Source organism: Thalassophryne amazonica, chromosome 8 (genome assembly GCF_902500255.1).
Source record: "Thalassophryne amazonica chromosome 8, fThaAma1.1, whole genome shotgun sequence".
Classification (NCBI taxonomy): Eukaryota; Metazoa; Chordata; class Actinopteri; order Batrachoidiformes; family Batrachoididae; genus Thalassophryne; species Thalassophryne amazonica.
In genome coordinates this window covers 28,494,784-28,515,257 of record NC_047110.1, presented here as the reverse complement: position 1 = coordinate 28,515,257, position 20,474 = coordinate 28,494,784, and the positions used below count along the sequence as shown (strand labels likewise).

Below are 20,474 nucleotides of genomic sequence, written 5' to 3'. Positions count from 1 at the left end.
ACAATGTAGAAAATGAGTCAGTGGGTTTCATGGACACAGTAATATTAATTAACCATCAAGCTTAAAAGTGCAGATGCTGAAAATGATGCAATTTCAAGTTACAACCACTTCAAAAATACAATAAATGCAGCATCATGCTTGTGGTACAAAACTTATCATCAGTGAAGTATGTGATCAATAAATGTTCATCAGGTTATCAGAACATGAAGCATGCTGATGGTCTTGCAGCAGATGTATTGTCAGTATAGCATTCTGGAAACTTTCAGATAATTTTTAAACAAGTTCTAAATGCTACATTCACATAAATTGTTTTAATATAAAACATGTTAATAAAAACTGTACAAAGAAATTAACTTTCATAAATAGCTTGGAAAACTAGTAACATGGTAGTAGTGTTTTTTTACAGTGCGAGATGGAAAAGCAGTGATAGCAGGTTATTGTGTTCACTGGTGTGTGTGTGATGGTAGACAAGATAACTCAAAAACAGCTGGGCGGACTTCCTTCAAACTTGTTGGGAACATTGCTTGCATAAATCTCTAGAGGTGATTAGCTTTTAGAGTAGTTTGGTCAAAGGTCAAGGAAAACATGGTCCAAAGTAACAAAAAACACACCCTTTTTTAATAGCTCTCAACAACCAGATGATGGATGATCTAAAGCTTATACTGATCAGCAAAATATTTGTGATTGATTGGTATGAATGACTTCATAATGAAGTCCCACAGATGTTATGTGTTGAAGTCACAGCCAAAAACACCATGACAGACATACTGTGTATATTTACTTGTACATTTATATCATGGTGTGTAGTGCGCGCAGGACACCATCAGCCCCATGATGTCTTTCATTTACCATTATGAGATACGATGGGTCTGTGCAAGATAAACAAAATAAATAAATGTAAAAACATTTTCACTGTTTGCACTTACTGCTTGTGACTGAGGGACAATGCAAATTTGAATTTCAGAGTTCAAACCTGAACTCCACATTAAATATGTCAATATGAATATTGAACCTTCATGCATGAATCCCTTTTGTGGCAAATTACACTGAAACAAAATGGAGTATGAAACTTCACAGTCAAGCTGCCAGTGAGACCGACTCCTAAAAGAGGGGAAACCCAGCTGACGAGCAGAGCTGGACCGGCGCTGTTGGCTGAACTGTGGGCTTCAAACATCTGTGTCGAGTGGGGGAGGGAAGTCAAGGCAGGGTGACAGGGAGTCTTGACTGTGTGTGGAGCTAATCCCAGTGTCCGAGTCTGTGTCTGTTCCATCCATGTTGTGTTTGAGTTTCACCGTCTCTGAAACACTGCACTGAGTCTCAGTTTTTGGAGGGCTGGAACAGGAAGTTTCTTCTGTGTTATCTGTGACACGTAACAAGCTCAACTGGGAAGCGAGCTGCCGACACTCCTGGTCCTTGGAGACCAGTGTAGTGTTGTAGTGCCTCAGCTGCTTGTCTACTTCTGCAGCTTGGTTATGAAGGGACACACCAGCGAAGAGGCTGTAATTCAGTTCAGATTGCAGCATCTCAAGTTCGGCAGCATAGAATGATGGGTCTGTTTCACACGGGATCCAGGAACCACCTGCGGCTCCTTCTTCCTGGTCAATCTCCTCATCTTGACTGAGCAGGAAGGCCAAGTTAGCCCTCAGCTCAGCGTCAATGTCCTGGGACAGCTGGAGGATGAGGTTCTGGTGCCTCTGAACCTGCAGGTCCAACTCCTTGACTCCATCACTGGTATATAGATACTCCAGCAGCTGCTCCTCGCAGCACCCATCTATATTCTCAGGAGTCGGTGAGCTCTCGGGATCAGCTTCCCTCTGTTTTTGCAACTCAAACTGCTCAATTTCCATATCCAACTCCCTCATTTGCTGGATCTGCTCCCTGATGGTGTAGTCCTGGGTGAGAATCAGTTGGACCATCTGATCAATCTGTTCAGACTCTGGAGAGCTCCTGCTCTTCTTGTGGATTTTCTCAAGCTTGCGGAAAGCTTTAAATACCATACGCTTCTGCTTCTCCGCTGGTATAGAGTAGGCAGGCTGAGCTTGACTGTGAACTAATCTCTTCGGTTTGGCTCCTTTGGATTTTCCAACCTTCCTACCTGCCTGCGGCACAAAATTACTGGTTTTGACCAAAACAAACTGGATGAAGGGTCTTTGGTCACCCCAAGCATACCACAGCCTCAGAATTCGGGTAAGAGGGGGTAGCGCTCTTTCAAATCCCTTCCAGCGCTCTACAAGACAGAACTCACTGGGATCTCCATGCAGCAGCCGCTTTGCCTCTGGGTTTGTCTTGTGATCCTCCAGCAATGCCTGAACCATATCGGCACATGTTGTGTGCTTTGTTACTCCACAAACAACCTTCTCCTCATTGCACATAGTCACCTGGATCTCTTTGCCTACCACAGGTTCTTCTTCTTTTGCCCTATGCAAGAAGAAGACAAAGGTTAGAAGTGTCTTCAACAAGAAAAAACAAAAAAAACAATGTCCTGATAGCAAGGAAACCAGTGAGCATAACTGATCGTAATTAATGTTAACCACTGTACACTTCAAATAGTTGATTAACTGATTATATATATACTGTGTGTGTATACACACACACACACACACACATATATATATATATATATATATATATATATATATATATATATACTCAACAAAAATATAAACGCAACACTTTTGGTTTTGCTCCCATTTTGTATGAGATGAACTCAAAGATCTAAAACTTTTTCCACATACACAATATGACCATTTCCCTCAAATATTGTTCACAAACCAGTCTAAATCTGTGATAGTGAGCACTTCTCCTTTGCTGAGATAATCCATCCCACCTCACAGGTGTGCCATATCAAGATGCTGATTAGACACCATGATTAGTGCACAGGTGTGCCTTAGACTGCCCACAATAAAAGGCCACTCTGAAAGGTGCAGTTTTATCACACAGCACAATACCACAGATGTCGCAAGATTTAAGGGAGCGTGCAGTTGGCATGCTGACAGCAGGAATGTCAACCAGAGCTGTTGCTCGTGTATTTAATGTTCATTTCTCTACCATAGGCCGTCTCCAAAGGCGTTTCAGAGAATTTGGCAGTACATCCAAACAGCCTCACAACCGCAGACCACGTGTAACCACACCAGCCCAGGACCTCCACATCCAGCATGTTCACCTCCAACATCGTCTGAGACCAGCCACTCGGACAGCTGCTGAAACAATCGGTTTGCATAACCAAAGAATTTCTGCACAAACTGTCAGAAACCGTCTCAGGGAAGCTCATCTGCATGCTCGTCGTCCTCATCGGGGTCTCGACCTGACTCCAGTTCGTCGTCGTAACCGACTTGAGTAGGCAAATGCTCACATTCGCTGGCGTTTGGCACGTTGGAGAGGTGTTCTCTTCACGGATGAATCCCGGTTCACACTGTTCAGGGCAGACGGCAGACAGTGTGTGTGGCGTCTTGTGGGTGAGCGGTTTTCTGATGTCAATGTTGTGGATCGAGTGGCCCATGGTGGCGGTGGGGTTATGGTATGGGCAGGCGTCTGTTATGGACGAAGAACACAGGTGCATTTTATTGATGGCATTTTGAATGCACAGAGATACCGTGACGAGATCCTGAGGCTCATTGTTGTGCCATACATCCAAGAACATCACCTCATGTTGCAGCAGGATAATGCACGGCCCCATGTTGCAAGGATCTGTACACAATTCTTTGAAGCTGAAAATGTTCCAGTTCTTGCATGGCCAGCATACTCACCGGACATGTCACCCATTGAGCATGTTTGGGATGCTCTGGACCGGCGTATACAACAGCGTGTACCAGTTCCTGCCAATATCCAGCAACTTCGCACAGCCATTGAAGAGGAGTGGACCAACATTCCACAGGCCACAATTGACAACCTGATCAGCTCTATGCGAAGGAGATGTGTTGCACTGCATGAGGCAGATGGTGGTCACACCAGATACTGACTGGTACCCCCCCCACCCCCCCCCAATAAAACAAAACTGCACCTTTCAGAGTGGCCTTTTATTGTGGACAGTCTAAGGCACACCTGTGCACTAATCATGGTGTCTAATCAGCATCTTGGTATGGCACACCTGTGAGGTGGGATGGATTATCTCAGCAAAGGAGAAGTGCTCACTATCACAGATTTAGACTGGTTTGTGAATAATATTTGAGGGAAATGGTGATATTGTGTATGTGGAAAAAGTTTTAGATCTTTGAGTTCATCTCATACAAAATGGGAGCAAAACCAAAAGTGTTGCGTTTATATTTTTGTTGAGTGTATATATATATATATATATATATATATATATATATATATATATATATATATATATATATATATATATATATATATATATATATCAGGGATCAGGGACTCAGAATTTCCAAAACTTAACTTAAACCAGATTAATCCACAAGACTAGTACAGCTAAAGTCAAAATGTCCAAGTCAAAATTTTGTAAGATTCGGTGAATGCGACTGAGAGTTCCACTATTTTTAGCAATCAAAATAGTAAGTTTTAGTCAAATATGACTCTTCAGCCCCATTAAATAGTGCTTGAATAGTGTTAAAAGGGGTTCTCAATATGTAGACCTGGGTTCTATTCCCAGTCATGCTACTTGTCAGGTTACTTCCCCAGCCAAGGGTGGCATACCATCCAGCAGGAATCGTAGACTTTCATCTGCTTCACACTATAGAATTTGGGAATAAGCATTGGCCCTGATGGGTCTAAAGGACCTTATTGGACTTGAACCGGTACTGAAAATTTCCGCCCGGCTCTCGGGTCTAGATTGGCTGTCCTGCCCGGCTTGGATTTTGCAAAAAAAACAAACAAACAAACTGAAATGCTGCTGAAAATGTACCAATTCCATCATATTTCAAATTTATCGAGTTGTAGTTTGCTTTATTTTGAAATTACAAACAAATAATTAAAGAGAAAATATATTTCTTATTTTCTTTGTATCAAATCTGCTGTTTGCGGCAGATTTGATACGAAGAAAATCACCACCAGTGAGCGACGTCAGTGTTCTGTGAAACCACAGTGCTGCAGCACTGTGGCTCTCTGCATCGCTGAGCTCTGTCAGCTCTGAGCTGAAAGGAGAAAAAAACCCTCCTAACTCCCATTACAAATCTTTCATTAAATAATTAAGTTACTTCTGTGTCCCTTAGATGTTGATACATTCAGAAATTTATGGTTTATTTTACAGTTTAAAGGCTTCTTGTTTCCAAAATGCTCCGTTTGCTCATTGAGAGCGAGGGGGAGGGACAGAGAGCAGGAGGAGGGGGGAGGGCTTCACTCATTTTCACAATAAAGAGTTAACAGTTTTCACTGGAACTGTTTAGGAACTGTTTAAAAGCCTCAGTGTAACAGGAAAGTGTGGAAAAGGTAATTCAGAAAGTTTTTCATGCAACCTGGACAATCAAATCAGTCCAGGTTAGCTCTTATTCAAACAAGACAGTTAGTGGTTATATTGTTTGTTTTTAAAGTAATGCAATCCCACTCAAAAATGTTGAAAAAACAAAACTGTCATGACAGAAAAACTGCCTGCTTCACTGGATTAAAGGTTCAGTTTGTCATTTTTGAAGAAGACAGCAAATGCTATGCCAATCAAATAGTAATGTGTTTTTAATCTTTTCAACATTATCCATGACCTTTTCAACATTATTTATTTCATAAACTAAGACTTTGACAGAAACATGCAAAAAAGAACTTTGATATTACAAATATTATAACATAAATGTAATTTTTTTTTTGTCTGCTTTCGATGCTTCTAAACAACTCAAAATGAATTAAAACTGGGCTCGCCAATAATGTTTTAATGATATAAAACGCTATCACTTCAGAGGGATGGGGGCCTCTGGACCCCGGCGCCACGAGGGGACGTTTGGGGGCGACGCCCCCTCACGTCATCAATCCCGCCCCCTTGGATGTGAGAGTTATCAAAAAAATAAAAAAACAAAGAAAGAAAAAGAAATACTGGAAAATAATAGCAAAATATTAGTTATTCAATATTATTATCACTTTACCGGGGCTTTGCTGGGCCGGTATCGTAGATTTACGTCGATGGTACCTGGCTATACCCGCCCGCTATGCGTAAATAAATGACGTCATAGCGCACGCAGCCCAAGAACTGTCCGCAGAGGGGGGGGGAAAAAAAAACTGTCCGCAGAGGAAAAGATGAAAATGCAAGAAGTGTGTTTTGGTCCCAATATGGATATTCCGGGTGATTTTCTCATGGATAATACGACAATGAACAGCAGCTAAAGCAGCCAGCGTGATGAGGACGCACTGCTGAATTTGAACAGCAGCACGCGCACCAGCCTACAAAGCAGAAGTTAAGTGAGCCAACTTTTTATGTACGTGTTACGTGTTGTGTATCTCAGTAATAACGCAAATAACATGGTGTTGTCGTGCGGTATGCATTTTCTTAGTCCCTCCGTTCACAACCAGTCACCCGCAATGACAGATATTAAAGTTATGTATTGTTGTAAATATATGTACATGAAAGGTTTATCTTTGACCCGTTGTGTGACTGTCATGCCCAATTGCGCTGTGTTTGCGCTTGTGATGGAGGGCTGTATGTGGGGTTAATCTAATGTCTCGTGTCGTTTCTCAGATCAGTTGTTGGTTTGGTTTTGTGGTATGCAGGAGATCACTTGACAAGAGGGTCTATACATTCAAATAATAATAAAAAAATACTGTCATCACTCTTTACTCTTACTCAGTCAGTCTCTTACAACGGTGTAGCCTAAATACACAAGCTTTCAAGGAGTGCACCCAATTCGTTACGCACGCCCAGAGGCACGTCCCCTCTGGTGCACACTTTTTTTGGGGGGGACCCCGCCCCCTGTGATAAACTCATCGCCCCCTTAATATTTTTTTTCTGGCGCCGGGCCTGTCTGGACCCCTGGCGGTGACCTGTGATCATGTAAATTACCTGGCACAAAAGTGGTCCAAACTAGAACCCTAATAAAGACACCTTGATACTTTACACTTGCATGTTGAAAATGTCAACTTTCACCATTTCAAATGTAGATACTATTTAATACAGCTAAAAATTCATATTTGGGGTTGTTTTGCTCATAAAACAATTGTAAAGCAGTCTCCTTTTAAACAGATCATATGCTGATGGTTTTCCATTAGCGTAATGAGTAGAAAAATATATTCAATCATTTTGTACTCCCCATCATATTCTTCAGAGATGATCAGCTTGTGGTTTAGTTCTGAGCTATTTAACCTCAAAGTACTCATTACCTTTTTGTCTGACCATAAAATTGCTCAAACATTGACCACTGATGACTCAAACATACGCATTTATAAGATGTTTAACAGACCACCGGTAATGTCCTGGACCTAATACCAAGTCATTAAATCAGAGGCACTGGGGAGTGCAGGCATCCACAGCATGAAATAATCAAATAAGTAAATGAAAATGTCAAACATTTGAAGATAAAAACAACAGCGAATTCCAAAGCCATGGTGACCAGTGCAGCTGCCATCCACTATTTGAATAACCACTGTCTATAAATTGTAATATCTTAAACATTATTTAAAATAATTTTGTATCTTTTCACAAGCAAAAGACCGGTTTATTAGCCTAATTTTTTCACTTTTGTGGACCTTCTTACTTCGCAATTAGATCTGAAGTGGTGGTGGCCGGCACAGCCACCATCTATTACATGGTCAACCTCTGCATATAAAGTGTACTCTCTTAAATATTATCATCATTTTGTTCCTTTTCACATGTCAGACACTGGTTTATATGGCTTCATGAGTCACTCTTATTTCTACATACATTCGTAGTTAGTTTTGAAATTATTTGAGATCACGGTAACTGGCTTATTAGTATTATTATTTTTTTTAATCTTATGGTCAGCTGACATCAGTGCAATGTTCAAAACAGCTTTCTGTCAACATCAAAGTTAACCATCAGAGTTTGCAATAGAAGGCGGCAGATGTCAGAATCTAACACCTACTCCACATATTTTGACTCCTATTGACTAGGGCTGTCACAATACAATTTAAAAATGTGCCAAAAATTAAGAGGCATATTTTTAAATAATAAAGGTTAGAACAATCCAAATAATAACATCAACAGTAATATTTGGACTGTTCTAACCTTTATTATTTAAAAATGTGTTTGTGTGTCTGTGTAAATTACAAATTTTGTATTCTAGCTTAAAGTAGTGTAAAAAAAACTCCCTCAAAACAACTTACTTATGTCTTCTTTGTAAAGACAACAATGCTCAAATATGTTACTGCGTGCATCTGTACTGTTTTCAGAGTTTATCAAGTGAACATAGTTTTCCCAGGTCTGCGGGTGTTTTAATACGACACATTGAACACTTTATGGTGAAATTTTGGAGATATCATAACACATTTTGCAATGATAGCAATGTGGTTTGATATTAAAAGGAGCATATCAGATTTTGTTTAGGTATATTTTGAATTGTGGTATTGTGCTGGTTCTTCTGCTGGTTTTGAGTGGCTAATTGGCTGGTTTTGCATACATCTACCAACTCTGGATTCCACAGACCTGACAACACTGGTTTTCTCAGTTGTCTTGATAGCAACATTAGCATGGGATGACTGTGAAGCTGTGCCCCATGCCACAACATCACAGCTCCGGCACTAAAATGACACAATCATGTCTTATCCAACAATGTTCCGTGATATTATTTTTCCCTCTTCGGCAAATGCTGTGTCACAGCTGGGTGTCTTTGACTCCACTACTAGCAAGGTACTATGACTGGTTCTTTATCTGCTTCAAACTAAAATGAGTGGCCTGCAGCACTACAAGGAAAGCCCCTTTCACACCGGGCCCACATAGAGTTGCATTGTGTGTATCTAGTACGCAGGAATGGCTGCATAAGTTGTGCACAGGGAAACAAAAAAAAAGTTGCGCACAGGGGGGAGCTTGGCAGAAATGTGCCCAGGGGAGGAGCTTGGCTCCATGACGCTGTTTTAACAGACTGGACACAAAGATGGATTTGATACATTTTTAAAAGTCAGAATACATTATTTCCAGGAATTAATGGACTTTATTTAATGTGCCACAATCGTGAGAGAACTTGACGAGTTAAAGGCGGAGCTACAGACAGCGATCGGACGTGCGATCCATCCATGAGTAGTTATTTGGACGTGGACATGTCCTCTCCCTGGGGATCCGTCTGTGAGGAGTGGACGTGGAAGCTTGGCCCACCTCTTCTTCTGTGGTTTTGAAGCTTCACTGTCAGCAAAGTCCAGGGGGATGAATAAAATCTAACAATGCAGGTATGTACTGATAAACAACCTAAAAGGATTTTTCACCCTGGCATAGGGCTGTGTACAATTATGGAGGCTTGGTGTACAGTAGCGCAGTGTTGCATAGACTTACAAACAGTAGCAGAGTGTTGTGCATATTTCTGTGGAGCACTGCGTCCGTGCTCTACATAGAAAGTCCAAAAAAAAAAAAATAAACGTTGAATTTTTTGCATCCATTTCGCTGAGCCCTTTGTGTGCCTTTGTGTCTCTCAGCATATTGCCACGTAGGGCTGCATAAGCTCAGTGTAGTCGGTACGCTGCATTATGCAACTCTAAATTGGCTCGGTGTGAAAGGATGAAAACAACACAGCTCTGGTGCCATCAATTCAGTTGCAAATGAATATCTAATCTGATACAAATTTTTAGTATCGATTACCATCGAATTATCAATTTTTTTTGATAACCCGATTATGGACATAACAAAAGTCAGCATTTCCCTTCACTTCCTTGAACATATTTTTGCACTGCAGATGTTTTTTTTTTTTCATGAAACACTCTTCTATCCTTCCAGTGGTCCATTGCTGCTGTTAAATCTCCTCCTCAATAACTTTTGTTTCACACCAGACAGGAACACTTAAAAGTAAAGTGTCATTAAAAATAAAGTATAAAGCCCTGTGATTCTTAAGCTGGTCTGTGCGATGGGTTTGCCAGAAAGCAGCTTGTTAATAAACCTTCCACTCTGCAGCACCTGAATCAGGACTGCTAATTTGCAGCCTGCGGGCCCGACCTTCCTCCTTTTGTGTGGACACGGTTTATCATTGTGTCTGGAGTCAAGTCTATCTTTGAAAAAAAGAGTGTGTACCCTGACATCTCAGTGATGCCTGGGGGGATTTTGACAATAAGTATGCACCTTAAATTTTGCTTGTACAAATATGCGAATATGTTGTGTGCATCCATGCAGTTGCTGGTGGGGATGGTAGCGATGCTGTAAGCGAGTGATCCTAATCTTTGGGTAATCTTTAATATGAAAAATACCTCTGTATTTTTCTGTGAGCAGTTTTTCAAACCATTGTTCAAGCTTTGCAGGACCGTGGTAGAATTACATAAATAATGAGCAAATCATTTCCTCACATTTCCCTGTACAATGCAAATCGTGAAAAGATCTTACTTTTATTGAAGTGCATGTGGCCTCGCTGCATACCAACTGACTGGGATTGGCCACATATTTATTTATTCATTTTATGGTAGAATACTATGAATGATATCTCATAATCCATGCATTTTCTACTGTGCGTTCAGAAAAAAGTTTATCTGATTAATCGGGTTAAGTCTGATTTACTTCAGATGAGTGCCAGGTTTATGCCTCAGTCCTCTGCTTAAAGCAAAACCAGAACTGATATATAATACGCCTGTAATTACAGAGACATCAGTCAGGCCTCTAAGGAAACCTGAGAAGGATCAGCCACGTTGTATCAATAGAAAAAAAAAAACCCTTTTGCGGTGAATTACAGACTGATTCTGTGCGTTGACAGGAAGTTGGTTTTGTGGCCAAATAGTTCATTAAATTGTGGCAGATAATCCTGTGTACCGTCAGGATTCATGTACGGTAAATAGACAAAATCTGTTTCAGATCACAAACCAGGGTGAGCGCTGACAGGCTTTAGCGCCAGCTTAGAAAGACGTGTGCATTTATCTGATAAAGTGATTTTAAATGGATTTCTGTCTAAACATGAAAAAAGAAGCCTCCCTTGTTCTATGGTACAGCAATGGTCTTAGACAAATAGGTAAAAAAAAAAAAAAAAACTGATATTGGTACAGTATGCAGTAAAAGATTTGAATCTGATTTTTTTAAGCCCATTTATGAGTATCTTATCATTTGTACCTATGTACTGCTGTTAGGCGATAAGCTTGTCTGTCTGAAGTCCACATTAACACAGGTGATTTTGAAGGTGGGTGGACAAACACCACATCCACTAAAGATGGTACAGCTACTACAAGCCTGCATGCAAATACAAGTGAGATATAGTGACCATTCTTCAAACAGGAGAAATCAAGTGCACACACATTATGCCCCAATGAGTTGATTCCACGGTCTGATACCACTTCTTACGCAGCAGTAAAACACAAATGGGCCATTGTGTAAACTCACAGTGAATCAGGCTTCAGGAATGTCACACAAATGCAAGAGGCTGGCTAATGGTTACGAAGACCCTTGGAGACAAGTGGTGCAAAACAAATACCTGAACTTTGCAGAGGCCAGACGAATCCAGCATGCCTCCAGCAGTTACACAAAAAAAATCCAAAAGTCTTTGAACTTAGTTTTCACTCCCAGCAACCAGTGGTGGCTCCTGACAAATTTCTCAGGGGGGCAATTGCTGAAATGATGGCTTAGGTGACTCATTCAGTTATTAACATAGAGCTAACTAGACAACTGGTTTGTCATATTGTGCAAATTATTCATTTGGCAAACTTGCCTTTGTCTTGTCACCTTATGCAGCAACACGACACAAAGATTACCCTTATGTACCATGGACGGCTATGTCCAGTTCTTTCTAAATGTCTTTTTGAATAAAACTAAAATCTTGTTAATGATTTATAATAATTATTGACTGACTATTATCAGGTTTGGCTGGTGAAGCAGGCTGGACACAAATGCAGGACGCGAGTACACAGCTCAGTGGAGCAAAAGCATTTACTTGGTTCGGTAGCTGAGGTCGGTACACAGATAAGCAGTCCAAAAGAAGCATCAGTAACAAAATCATCAGGCTTAGGCGTGGTCGAGGTTCACAGGCAGGTAATCAAAAACACGATGAAGCAATCAAGACAAAAACACAAGGAACTGAGCTGGAAAGAGGCACAAGGCACATCGATCTGGCGAAAGACAGAGACAAACTGTGAGGCTTATAAAGCACCTGGGTGATTAACTGCAAACTCAGAACAGGTGTGTGGAGAAACTCCCAGAACCAGGGTGTGGCCAGACAGAGGGAGACACCCACCACCAAGAACCAGGAGAGAAAGGCAAGAAACAATAGGACAGAGAAAACCCAAGCAGAAGGATAGAACAGATACAGAACAAGAGACACAACCCAAACAACCAGGAACCTGACAACTATATGATGTTATTTATCTCAATGAAAAGGGAGCAGCCACTGTTTTTGCTGAAGAGCCATTTAAAACACCAAGTTGTGTTATATAATTACTGTTATTACCATTACTGTTTTTATTTTACTGTTTTTGATCATCACCCTAAAACACAGGGCTACTGCTGAAATAAGCCTCATCGAGCAAAAGACAGCTGCCCAGCAAAAGGTACACAGTGCAAGATATGCAACAAATGGAATAATTTTGCAAAGGTGTGTGGCTCAAAGCAAGGAAGAGTGCACACACTCAGCGAGACTGACTCAAACAACAATGCGGACAGAAAACCAGATCAGGGTAGATCAAGGTTATTGGGCCATAAAGCTCACAGAGCAGTCCCCAAAAGATGATGACATTCAACACTGTCTTTGGATCAGGGGTGATTAACTGATTACATCTGCTCTAAGTGATATTAATCAGTGAAATCACCTGATGGAGTCAGTGGCTGCAAAGAACACCTGCGCCCTCTTAGCCCTTTCTGGAACAAGTTGCCCACCCCTGGTTTGGATGATACAGATTATTCTGTTTATCTGCCCAAGACCTATTCCAACGTAAAATTGATGAGACTTATGAGGGTCTTTCTCAAGGTCTATACAGTTTAAAAAGGCTTCACTTTGGTTAAAAGATGCTGTCAATCTATTTATCAAATCTTAAAGTGCCATCAAATATTACTCCAAGGTTTCTCACAGTAGATTTAAAGTGAGACAACAAGCCAAAATCAGAAGTTACTGAGTCACCAAACAAACACAATATTGACTGAATACATACGCATGATGCGATGATTAATGCTACGCTGAGGCTTGTCGGCGGAGGCTCTGAGCTTCCAAATACCTGGGGCCACTAACTTGGACCAGGAGGACCAGTAACAAAATTGGTGCTACTGGCCCTGACCAGTAGGCTGAAAAAATATTTCTCTAACCCTACACAGTATGGACAAGGTGAAACCCTAATGCAAGAAGGAAAACCCATTGGCTACGTAAATGACTGACATTGTCACCAACTAACCTCCGTGTTGGCAGAGGTTAGTTGGTTTGTGAACAACTGTTTAACTGTTTGTTTGTGAACAACCTAGAGCCCACTATTTTTTAAATATTGTTATGAAATTTTTACTGAAGATTCATATCCTGATAGGCAAGAAGTGATTACATTTTCAAGGTCATAGAAAACAGGTCAAAGTCGGGAAAGAAACTGGAAAAAATCCCTATCTTTAACACTGAACACTTTTTCAAAAATTCATACCTCTGTCAAAAAAAAATCAAATGTCTTTCATATTTGAGAGTGTTATGTAGGATGGTATCCTGTATCGACTTGACAAAGTTTGCTCCAGATCTGATCTGGATTATAGATTTTGTGGCAATTTAAATTTAACACTGAAACTCATTAAACTTACATTTAATGTAAAATCTACATTAAATGTAAAATCTACATTAAATGTAGATTTTACATTATCTTAAACATGCCCCATCACTCTCACATTTGAAAGTGAGGTGCAGACTGGCACTCACTATCACCTGACAAAGTTTGATCTAGATCTAATTCAGATTGTGTATTTTGTGGACATTGGAATTTAATATTAAAAAGCCCATCTGGTACACATTTTGCATTACATCTCAATCAAAAGTGCCTCAGTCACTCTCATTTTTTCTATTATGGATTTAACTACACCACCAAAATTGGATGGAGGTTCCAATTTTATGCCTGTTTGTCTATCTTCCAGTTATTAGTCAGAAACCAAGTGCCAAAAATCAATGACAAATTTTGCACAGCAGAGGTAACCAATGTTCTATTAAAATTATCTGAAAAAGAATTCAGAAACTGAAAAAGTTGAAAAAAAAAACCCTACATACTCCTGACATTTGATCAAATCTATTTTAGCTTATGAAAAGCCACTTCAAACAGGACTTTGGCCTTGAAACTTTTTTCCAATGTAAAATTGTGTGGAAATAGAAACTAGTGTTGGTGGAGGTTTGTGCTTCTACGAATGTGGGTGCTCTAGTTAAAAATGAATGTTGGAAAATTCAAATTCAGTGCTTTACTGATATACAAATAAAGAAAAAAAATTCATAAACACTATCGTACTGAACACTTTACAGAGGTATGTGCATTAGTTCACAGAAAATTGACAACATTGTGAAAAATGCTTTATCTCACAAAACTGACAAGTAAAAAAAATAAAGGGAAAAGAGTGAAAATAGAAACATACTCATAATTGAATAAACAGGTGAATAAATATTAAATGTGTTTTTCAGAGAGGACAAGCAAAGCGCGCAGCTGCAGGAAGAGAGTACAAGGCGAGGAAACACCTGTACTTGTTCTATATCTGTCCTAAATCAATGAAGCTCACACAACATCCTGCACATTTCAGTGGCTGCTGAGACAAAGACAGAGAGAGAAAAAAATAACTGCATACATAGTTCAGAGATAGGTCATCAAAGCCCATTTACAACCTCACTCTGCTACAAATTAATTACACTGAAAACTAGAGCACTGTGCACATAGAGCGCAAATCTCTGCCAACACTTGTTTCCAATTCCACAAGTTTCTACCTTGGAAAAAACTGTCAAGGTCAAAGTCCTGTTAGAAGTGGCTTTTCATAAGCTAAAATATAATACATAATATAGATGAAAAGGGCTTTTCAATGTTAAACTCAAACATCTGCAAAATCCACAATATGGATCAGTTGCTGATAAAACTTAGTCTGTTCACTGAGAGTGCCACTTTGCACCTCATTGTCACAAATGAGAGTGACTTAGACACTTTTGCTTGAGATATAATGTAAAATGTACACCAAATGTGCTTTGCAATATTAAATTCAAATGCCCACAAACATCCTGAACATGCTGACAAACATCCCCACAGGGTGATGATGCCACCACCATGCCTCACTGCAGGGATGGTGCCTGGTTTCCTCCAAACATGATGCCTGGCATTCACACCAAAGAGTTCAATCGTCTCATCTTTTTCATCAATTTCTGAGATTCCTTCAGGTGAATTTTGGCAAATTAGCATCCATCTGGCCACTCTACCATACAGGCCTGATTGGTGGATTGCTGCAAAGATGGTTGTACTTCTGGAACATTCTGCTCTCTCCAGAGAGGAATGCTGGAGCTCTGACAGAGTGACTATCTGACTTTTCTTGGTCACCTCCCTGACTTGGTCACCACCCTTCTCCCATAACTGCTCAGTTTCGGCGGACGGCCAGCTCTAAGAAGAGTCCTGGTGGAGCTGAACTTCTTCCATTGATGGATGATGGAGGCCACTGTGCTCATTGGGACCTTCAAAGCAACAGAAATCTTTCTGTACCCTTCCCCAAATTTGTGCCTCGAGACAATCTGGTCTCAGAAGTCTACAGACAATTCCTTTGACTTCATGCTTGGTTTGTGCTCTGACATGCTCTGTCAATTGTTGGACCTTATAGACAGGTGTGTGCCTTTCCAAATCATGTCCAATCAACTGAATTTACCCTAGGTGGTCTCCAATTAAAAGTTAAGTCCCTTCGGCTGCTCCCTTGTTTGCACTCGAGGTCGACACAGCAAATCCAAGGTGGATCTGCATGTTGAATTGGCACAGGTTTGACGCCGGATGCCCTTCCTGATGCAACTCCACATTACATGGAGAAATGTGGCAGGGGTGGGATTTGAACCCGGAACCTTCTGAAATGAAACCAAGCGCATTAACCACTTGGCCACCACCCTTGCTGCAGAAACATCTCAAGGGTGATCAATGGAAACAGGATGCACCTGAGCTAAATTTTAAGCTTCATGGCAAAGACTCAATCAATTTATCAATCAATTTTATTTATATAGCGCCAAATCACAACAAACAGTTGCCCCAAGGCGCTTTATATTGTAAGGCAAGGCCATACAATAATTACGTAAAAACCCCAACGGTCAAAACGACCCCCTGTGAGCAAGCACTTGGCGACAGTGGGAAGGAAAAACTCCCTTTTAACAGGAAGAAACCTCCAGCAGAACCAGGCTCAGGGAGGGGCAGTCTTCTGCTGGGACTGGTTGGGGCTGAGGGAGAGAACCAGGAAAAAGACATGCTGTGGAGGGGAGCAGAGATCAATCACTAATGATTAAATGCAGAGTGGTGCATACAGAGCAAAAGCAGAAAGAAACACTCAGTGCATCATGGGAACCCCCCAGCAGTCTAAGTCTATATCAGCATAACTAAGGGATGGTTCAGGGTCACCTGATCCAGCCCTAACTATAAGCTTTAACAAAAAGTAAGGTTTTAAGCCTAATCTTAAAAGTAGAGAGGGTGTCTGTCTCCCTGATCTGAATTGGGAGCTGGTTCCACAGGAGAGGAGCTCCTGTGGAGCAGTTCAAAGTTTATTAACCCCTGCTCATTTTCCATGTAATATGGAGTTGTGTCAGGAAGGGGATCCAGTGTAAATCTAGTTCCAAATCAACATGCATTTCCGCCGTGAATCTGATGTGGTGACCCTGAGCTGGTTCCACAGGAGAGGAGCCTGAAAGCTGAAGGCTCTGCCTCCCATTCTACTCTTACAAACCCTAAGAACTACAAGTAAGCCTGCAGTCTGAGAGCGAAGCGCTCTATTGGGGTGATATGGTACTATGAGGTCCCTAAGATAAGATGGGACCTGATTATTGAAAACCTTATAAGTAAGAAGAAGAACTTTAAATTATATTCTAGAATTAACAGGAAGCCAATGAAGAGAGGCCAATATGGGTGAGATATGCTCTCTCCTTCTAGTCCCCGTTAGTACTCTAGCTGCAGCATTTTTGAATTAACTGAAGGCTTTTCAGGGAACTTTTAGGACAACCTGATAATAATGAATTACAATACTCCAGCCTAGAGGAAATAAATGCATGAATTAGTTTTTCAGCATCACTCTGAGACAAGACCTTTCTAATTTTAGAGATATTGCGTAAATGCAAAAAAGCAGTCCTACATATTTGTTTAATATGCGCATTGAATGACATATCCTGATCAAAAATGACTCCAAGATTTCTCACAGTATTACTAGAGGTCAGGGTAATGCCATCCAGAGTAAGGATCTGGTTAGACACCATGTTTCTAAGATTTGTGGGGCCAAGTACAATAACTTCAGTTTTATCTGAGTTTAAACGCAGGAAATTAGAGGTCATCCATGTCTTTATGTCTGTAAGACAATCCTGCAGTTTAGCTAATTGGTGTGTGTCCTCTGGCTTCATGGATAGATAAAGCTGGGTATCATCTGCATAACAATGAAAATTTAAGCAATGCCGTCTAATAATACTGCCTAAGGGAAGCATGTATAAAGTGAATAAAATTGGTCCTAGCACAGAACCTTGTGGAACTCCATAATTAACCTTAGTCTGTGAAGAAGATTCCCCATTTACATGAACAAATTGTAATCTATTAGATAAATATGAATCAAACTACCGCAGCGCAGTGCCTTTAATACCTATGGCATGCTCTAATCTCTGTAATAAAATTTTATGATCAACAGTATCAAAAGCAGCACTGAGGTCTAACAGAACAAGCACAGAGATGAGTCCACTGTCTGAGGCCATAAGAAGATCATTTGTAACCTTCACTAATGCTGTTTCTGTACTATGATGAATTCTAAAACCTGACTGAAACTCTTCAAAAGACTGTGAATACTTATGTACATATGTTTTCTTAGTTTATTATTTTTTAAAAATTTGCAAAAATCTCACAAGAGCTGTTTTTTCAGTCATTATGGGGTATTGTGTGTAGAATTTTGAGGGAACATTGAATTTCATCCATTTTGGAAAAAGGCTGTAACATAAATTGTGGAAAAAGTGATGGGCTGTGAATAGTTCCTGGATGCATGCCATGTTCATTCATGTTGAACATTTCTCATATCCGTAAAGATGCTTAATGCACCTCTCCCAATGACAAATTGTGCCTCTGAAAACATCACGATAAATGACAACATCATGCTGTTATTACTGATGTCATTTCCGTCTATAGCTCATTTTATGTAATTTATATAACTCAAAAAAAAAATGCAAGTACATCCTTTCAAAGAGCAACAAACTTTTAATTATCAAGAATATTTAAGATTGGAATTGAAATGTGAACAAGAAAGAACAAAATAAAATATCCTAAATCAATGATTTATATTTCCAAAGGGTAGTATGGATTAATAGCCCCTCAGTGCCTGTACTAATGGGCCATTGTCTCCATATGATAGCCCTTTCTCAAATGTCATATAAAGTGGAACAAAATAAAATAAATTATTCAACATTTGTCATCTTTTTTTGTCTATGGTAAGAGCAACTTGTTCCAATTCAAGTTAAATACAAATCAAATTTCATTCACTCATTAGTCATCTTCAACCGCTTATCTGGGATTGGGTCGCAGGGGCAACAGCTTGAGCAGGGGACCCCAGACTTCCCTTTCTCAGGCCACACTGACCACCTCTGACTGGGGGATATGGAGGCATTCCCAGGCCAGTGTAGAGATATAATCTCTCTACCTAGTCCTGGGTCTCCCCCGGGGTCTCCTCCCAGATGAACGTGCCTCTGGGAGAGAGCTGGGACCACAGTCACAAAGACTACATTAGTAACACACGATGCTGTCGTGGTTTAAAATCCTGCAGGGCAGCAAGGTCCCCCTGCTCACGCCAGCACATGTCCAGGCCCATTTGAAGTTCACCAGTGACCATCTGGGTGGTCCAGAGGAGGCATGGGAGACGGTCATGTAGTCAGATGAGACCACAATAAAGCTTTTTGAAATCAACTCCACTTGCCGTGTTTAGAGGAAGAGAAGAACCCCAAGAAAACCGTCCCATCTGTGAAGCATAGGGGTGGAAACATCATACTCTGGGGGTGCTCTTCTGCAGAGGGGATAGGACAACTGCACCGTATTGAAGGGAGGATGGATGGGGTCATGTATTGCGAGATTTTGGCAAACAACCTCCTTCCTTCAGTAAGAGCATTGAAGATGGGTCATGGCTGGGTCTTCCATCATGACAATGACCCCAAGCACACAGCCAGGACAACTAAGGGGAGACTCCGTAAGAAGCATTTCAAGGTCCTGGAGTGGTGTTGCCAATCTTCAGACCCGAAGTCAATAGAAAATCTTTGGAGGGAGCTGAAACTCCAAGCCTGAAAGATATGGAGAAGATCTGTATGGAGGAGTGGACCAAAATCTCTGTTGCAGTGTGTGAAAACCTGGTCAAGAACTACAGGAAATGACTGACCTCTGTGATGGCAGACAAATGTTTCTGTACCAAATGTTAAGGTCTGTTTTTCTAGGGGATCAAATACTTATTTCATGTAATAAAATGCAAATTAATTATTTAAAAAAAAAATCATACAATGTGATTTTCTGGATTTTTTTTTTTTTTAGATTCTGTCTCTCACAGTTAAAGTGTACCTACGATAAAAAAAATACAGACCTCTCCATTCTTTGTAGGTGGAAAAACCTGCACAATTGGCAGAAAATCACTATGGGCCCTTGGGCAAGGTCCGTAATCCCCTACTTGCTCACGGTGTGTAGTGAGCACCTTGCATGGCAGCAGCCTCACATCAGGGTGAATGTGAGGCATTGATGTGTAAAGCGTTTTGAGTGCCTGATGCAGATGGAAAAGCACTATATAAATGCAGTCCATTTACACGCTTGCCTATGTATAAAATTCTACCTTTGACAGTGCATGTCAGAACATTTCTGCTGCTTTGAAGCTGTCAATGAGCACAAACACGTTTGGACTTTTCCTAAACTGACCAAATGGAGAAGAAGGGCCTTAGTCACAAACAGCCCCATGGTCACTTTTCCCGAGCTCCAGCATTCCTCTGTGGAGAGAGGAGAAGCTTCCAGAAGGACAACCATCTCTTCAGCAAATCACCAATCAGGCCTGTATGGTACAGTGGCAAGACAGAAGCCACCCCTTAATAAAAGGCACATGGCAGCCTGCCTGGAATTTGCCAAAAGGCACTAGTTTGAAGAGACAAAGACTGAACTCTTTGGTGTGAATGCCAAGCATCATGAATGGAGGAAACCAGACAAAGAGGAAGCATCATGTTCTGGGATGTTTTTCAGCAACAGGAACTTGGGGACTAGTCAGGATTGAAAGATGAATGCAGCAATGTACAGAGAATTCCTGGATGAAAACCTGC

At 40.8% G+C, this 20,474-nt stretch overlaps 1 protein-coding gene across 2 annotated transcripts in view; it reads right to left on the bottom strand.

Moving 5' to 3' along the window:
* Window positions 1-217: 217 nt before the first annotated feature.
* Window positions 218-20,474, bottom strand: part of rassf9 (Ras association domain family member 9) — a 64,092-nt gene continuing 43,835 nt past the window's right edge. For both annotated transcript variants that reach the window (XM_034175905.1, XM_034175904.1), the window contains exon 2: window positions 218-2,418. In XM_034175905.1, the coding sequence (XP_034031796.1) occupies window positions 1,167-2,418 (1,252 nt within the window). In that variant the 3' untranslated portion in view covers window positions 218-1,166. The remainder of the gene's footprint in view (window positions 2,419-20,474) is intronic.